This window comes from Mytilus galloprovincialis, chromosome 6 (assembly GCF_965363235.1).
Source record: "Mytilus galloprovincialis chromosome 6, xbMytGall1.hap1.1, whole genome shotgun sequence".
NCBI classification, from domain to species: Eukaryota; Metazoa; Mollusca; class Bivalvia; order Mytilida; family Mytilidae; genus Mytilus; species Mytilus galloprovincialis.
Window position 1 is genome coordinate 49,324,100 of NC_134843.1, and position 6,000 is coordinate 49,330,099.

Below are 6,000 nucleotides of genomic sequence, written 5' to 3' on the forward strand. Positions count from 1 at the left end.
AGAATAATATCTCTTAACTAATAGTAACAAACAACTTGCTCACCTAGAACATAAAACTTTCTTTCTGTTTCACAAAAGTAACTGCATTATTGGTGGAGGGTATTTAGCTAATCAAATGAAAGAAGTTGCGTAACATATTAGCGTAAATGACCCATTAAAGATATTAAAGTGGGAAAGAATATGTTATGTTCTTAACATATCGTAAGCAGGATAATTGACAGTAGTGTAATTTGAAAAAACTATGTGATTTTTTTCTTCTTCAGAAAATGAAACAAAGCTGAGTTTGAAAGCCTCAGACTATATCAGTTCAATTGATACTGACAGTCATGTGAACATTTACATCATAGCAAATGTAAAAGAGACAAATCAGAAATATATTTGTAGAGAAATAATCAGATGTGAGAGACCGAATTTGGAACTTAAAGTATGTACTTTTCTAATGATGTCAATAGAGTGGGGTTTTTTTTTTCAAAATAAATATAAAAAAAAACCATTCACTCACAGAACAAATGAAAAGAAAAATTACGTGAACAATTGTCAGCATATCAAGTTATATGATATAAATAAACTCATCATAGATACCAGGACTAAATTTAGTATATACGCCAGACGCACGTTTCGTCTACAAAAGACTCATCAGTGACGCTCGAATCCAAAAACTCCAAATGAATATAAGTTTCATCGAATGAACACTCATATAGAATTCAAACTAGACACATGACATGGATACTAGTCACGTCAATCAATTTAAATTCTATGGTGATCCCTAATTATAAGTTCGTTTTAATGGTTCGATGCGGTTTTGTTTTACTGTATAAGTGACGTATACATCTTTTTTATTCATAAGGGAAACCAAATTTAGTAATTACCTAATATGATTCTGGAACATAAATTAGGTACACATGAGACAAACTTAATCACAAGGATCAGTTAAGAGCACAGTGGAATGAATAAGAAAAAAGAAATACAGTTTCTTTTAGAACAGACAAAGTAATTTATCTGTAGATTGGTCATTTCTGAATTCCGATTTGATGTCTTAGTTATTTTAAAATTCAAAACGGAAGTCCCTAATCAAATGGCAAAATCAAATGATAAAACACATCAAATGAATGCACAACAACTGTCATATCCCTGACTTGGTACAAGCTTTTTTAAATGTAGAAAAATTGTGAATTGAACTGTTTTATAGCGCTTAACCTCTCATTTGTATGGCAGTCGCATCAATTTCCGTTATGTTTACAACGATGCGTGAACAAAACAGACATAATAGGTAAAATAGTCAAAATATGGTTACAGCAGTCATCACTGTGTTACAATCTCAGAACAAGCAAACATTTACAGAAAAACACAAAAAGCATGTATCAAATTGAAAAACATATAATAAAGTGTAATTTTATTTTATAATTTCAGACTGAAGGTAATGCAACAGTCGGAAAACCTTTTGATGTTATAGTGAAGCTTATAAATACTTTGTCAATCCCTCTAACTGGGGGTTACATAAATCTTGAGGGACCAGGTATGCAGAAAGTCAGTGCTGTTAAGATAAAGTAAGTACACAACTCATTTTATTTTTTGTTTTTCGTTTTTGCTATGACATTTTCGAAACATTTTATTAGTTTTGCAATTCCCATTGTTGAGCGTTCATGATGAAAGTAAATCAAGAAAAGCGCTTCGGACGCATGAAATTAATAAACGTGTTGTTATCAATTTTTTTTATCTATGACCTTTTTTGTTAGAATTACATTTCGTTTTATTTATCATCTGAAGATCATGATTTTCAACTTTTAGGTACAGTTTCTTTGTATTTTTCTAAAACAAAATTCTAAATTTCACAAAAAAAATATTATTTCACGTTCTCATTGATTGTGTACAGTGCTAACATATCAAAGGAGAATACCAATTATGCCAATAGTAGACATTTTGTTGATGAGAATAGGAAATGGAAATGATTATAGGGAAACTTTTATCAACTTTGTATCAAATTTGGACAATATATATGTCAACATAAGTTTTTATGGCGTTTTGGAGTACATATATATGCCAAAGGAAGCCTTTAAAGAGAATTTGACATTTATTTTGCGGAAGCGTACATTTGCTGTTTTTCGTACATCTGTCATTTTGTTTGTTGCGTATTTGGCAGGACTATTGATTATTAAAAATCATGAAAGAAAAATAAAAACAAAAATGGTTCATACTAATTGTGATAATTTGTCTACGAATTGAGACAGAATTAAGCCACCGAAAATAGGCCTAATAGAAAAACAAGGACATGGGATACCCATCCACGAAACAAAATCAGTGTATGCACAGCAAATAAAAAAAAACAGCGCTTTTATTGCCGTTCTTATCTCACTACAAGATGAAGCTAATTTTACACTACAAACGACCAGAAAACAATTAGCGTGGATTGTTCTGTTCTTGATGGAGGGGGTTTTGATAATTTGTAAATATACTCTCTCGGTTGTTGTTGGTGTTTAACCCAAATGCTTCTGGTTATTGCTATTGCTTACAATAAAACAAGTGCTTCCTTCAAGAGATGCTATGCATTTTCAAAGTCTAGTTTTAAACGTTATTAGAAGAAATGTTTTAATAGCAAAAAATAAAACTTTTTTGAAACAGATACCTCGTTTTAGTGGAGTTAATTACATCAATAAATATTAAAAAAAAACAATTTCACGGATGAAACACGTTTACATAACTAAAAGTTTATCATGGCCAATAACCGCTTTGAGTGGAATTCCTTGCTAGACACCATTCAGACTACACATGTTCAGAAAAACAATAGGCGTGGAGTAATACCATGGTCTGGTTAGTCCGTCAATCTCATTGTAAAATTTCAAAATAATACAAGCATTCAGACGATCACATACAGAAGTTTATTACAGTAACGTGTGACGAGAGCACTTGGATTGTAATCAACCGTTTACATCATATCCACACAAAAAAGATGAAAAAAAAAAAATAACAAATTATGTAAAAATTAGAAATCTGAAATCAAAAACTTTTGAACGAAGAACGAAACACGCATGTCAGGTATATTAATGCAGTATATGAAGTCACATGGACCCTTGTATAATAAAATGATTTTCAGCGTCACAGTAATATATCGATATTCTGAAATTCGGTTTTAATAGATACAAATCTAGGTAATAAAACATGAAGGGTTATTATGAAGACTCAAAGAAGCAGAAATGATGTGTCAAAAGGATATGGATAAATATTATTCTTTTAACTTAAATGAAAGTATAAAGTATTTAAATATACAGTTATATATCTGAATGATACTGAAGTTTCAATGAAAACTAATATGCCATAATGTAATGCCTAACTTGAAGCATATGAAACAATATGTTGTTAAGAATTTATTTGTAGAATTACTAAAAGTTTGATTTATTGCAGAAAACCGATAAATCCCAACGAAGAAATTCGAGAAACGATCCAAATCAAGCCTAGAAGAGCTGGGAGAAGAGAAATTATTGCGAATTTTCATTGTAAACAATTGTGTGATGTCACTGGTGTAACAGAGGTAGAAATATCAGGAGAACCTAATAAATCTTAATTTTTGTGATAAAACTCTGAACAGGTTTTTCGGTTGTGATCTGATTTTCGCAGCTGCGGTGTTTCTTGCAAATATAACATGCTAAGTGTACCTTTAACTATATTTCATTTTATTTCTTTATGATTTGTACAAAAAATACTTATTAAAATTATTGATGCAATAATTTTAGAAAATTTGAATGATATATATTTCCTTGAAACTTTACACGAGAAATGTATTCGTCTGATACTGCCAATGTGTATAACAGCTACAACAAATAACATCGATATGTTATTCGAAGCAAATTATTTCAGTGAATACAGTAAATACTACCAGTTTATTTCGACACAGTTTCAATGAAAATACTACTGACCATGCAATTTGTAGCTCACTTGGCATTAACTTTTGAATGGGACAATAATAACCTTACTTAAGACATCATCGATGATTTCAGCTGCCAAATTGACATATTAAATATTTTGGAGCAACATTCATGAAGCACCTGCATAAGGAGTATATAGCTTCCAGACGATAGGAGCTTTTAACCGTTATCATGCTTTCTTTGATAGAAGGTTGCTGCCTTCAAATAAGTTATTAAACCAAGGGTTATAACGGTAAAAATGAAATAGCTTCTTCGAAATGTAACTTAAAAAGTAATATCACAAAAATATTGAAGTCCGAGGAAAATCAAATCGGAAAGTCCCTAATCACATGGCAAAATCAAATGACAAAACACATCAAAAACGAATGGACAAGAACTTTCATATTCCTGACTTGGTACATGCATGTTCAGATGTAGAAAACTGTGGATTAAACCTGGTTTTATAGCACTAAACCTCTCACTTTGATGACAGTATCATCAAATTCCGTTATATTTACATGATGCGTGAACTAAACAGGCATAAAGCCGTCACGAGTCAGTTGGCCGTTATAGAAAATTTGTTTAACAGATATCAACCAATATGATTTAAACACAGCCCCGTCCTTTTTTCCTCGAATTAAACTTGTAGACTCTTCCGGAACACCTCCGATCATCACAGGTTTTTGATTAGGGCCGTATTGGTCAGTCTCGAATTTTCTATATTGCATTTTATGTCTTTTGTCTGTTCCTTCATCATTTTCGTTTTTTACATGATTTGACATAATCTCTTCGAGTTTGAATAAAAGATTCACTTTGGAATGACAAATCATAAATAGAACACAGGTTCAAATGTATTATAAATATGCTTAAACCCAGAAAGATGGAGAGTGTCTAACGCAGAAAAGAAATAGCCGAACAGTTTTATAGTTAAAAGAACTGTACATTTAAGAATAACTGTCAGACGGAAAACTGAAATAGTTCGAAAGAATTTTAACCGTAAACTTTGGGTCAAAACTCTTATTTGGCATTACATTAAGAAAGACCATAATAGGAAACATGTGTACATAGTTTCATGTTGATTGAGCTTTAACTTCTGAGCTTTAACTTCGTCAAAAACTGCCTTGACCAAAAAATTTGACATTAAGCGGGACAGGCGGATGGACGAACGGACGAACAGACTTAAGAACGCACAGACCAAAAGCATAATGCTCCTAAGAAGAAAAAAAAAACAGTATAGCGATTATTAACTTAATTTTTCTTAAACCGATTCTTTTTTTTTAAATTTCACTATTCATGAATCGAGGAAAACAGATATTTCAGTGCAGGAAAGGTTTTGCTTGATTTCTTTACCCTAAACATGAGATAGGTCTAAAAAGGTTCTGAACTTCTGAATCAATATTACGAAAAAAGATCATAACAGGATGATTGCAGTTGATGCAAAGCAGATTACACAATTTGAAGTGTCCATAATATGTGACCATGTTAATAAAAAATTCCATATCAACATCACAAATATCAATTGATGGTCTTTTAATATAGATTCTAGGTACTGATGTTCTTTCTCATCTTAATGATATATTTACGTGTTTTTTGTCTTTGTTACTTTTCTGTTTTGTCCATTTCTGGTAATATCCATTTGGCGTTGCTCTTTATTTATGCTTCCCACCATGGTGTTGTTGTGCAATAGTCATTTTTTGCATTGTTATCTTTCATTTTTGCTCAGTTCTTTGTCTATAGAGTGTATATAACTCATGTTGTTCTTCATTGACATAACTGATTGTTTTTAAAATGATGAAGATTGACCTGATGTACTCCAATTTATTTTACATTTTAATTTTCATGTCTGTTTGTTTTTCTGATGCGTTGAGTAAATATAATGGAATTCTATGCGACTCTCATACAAGTGAGAGGTTTAGCTAATTATAAAACCAGATCTATTCTTACATTTTCTACAAAAGGAAAATTTTGTGTATAGTAAGAAATATGACAGGTACCATTCGTTCATTTGAAATGTTTGAGCTTTTGATTTTATCATTAAATAAGGGTCTTTCCATTTTAAATGTCATGGAGTTTGGTATTTTTGCAACTCTATTTTTCATCA

At 31.2% G+C, this 6,000-nt stretch overlaps 1 protein-coding gene across 4 annotated transcripts in view; it reads left to right on the plus strand.

Annotated features, from left to right (window-relative positions):
* Nucleotides 1–3,722, plus strand: part of LOC143079782 (protein-glutamine gamma-glutamyltransferase K-like) — a 90,803-nt gene extending 87,081 nt beyond the window's left edge. For all 4 annotated transcript variants that reach the window (XM_076255371.1, XM_076255372.1, XM_076255374.1 and 1 more), the window contains 3 exons: nt 264–424; nt 1,411–1,547; nt 3,400–3,722. In XM_076255371.1, the coding sequence (XP_076111486.1) occupies nt 264–424; nt 1,411–1,547; nt 3,400–3,559 (458 nt within the window). In that variant the 3' untranslated portion in view covers nt 3,560–3,722. The remainder of the gene's footprint in view (nt 1–263; nt 425–1,410; nt 1,548–3,399) is intronic.
* Nucleotides 3,723–6,000: the final 2,278 nt, after the last annotated feature.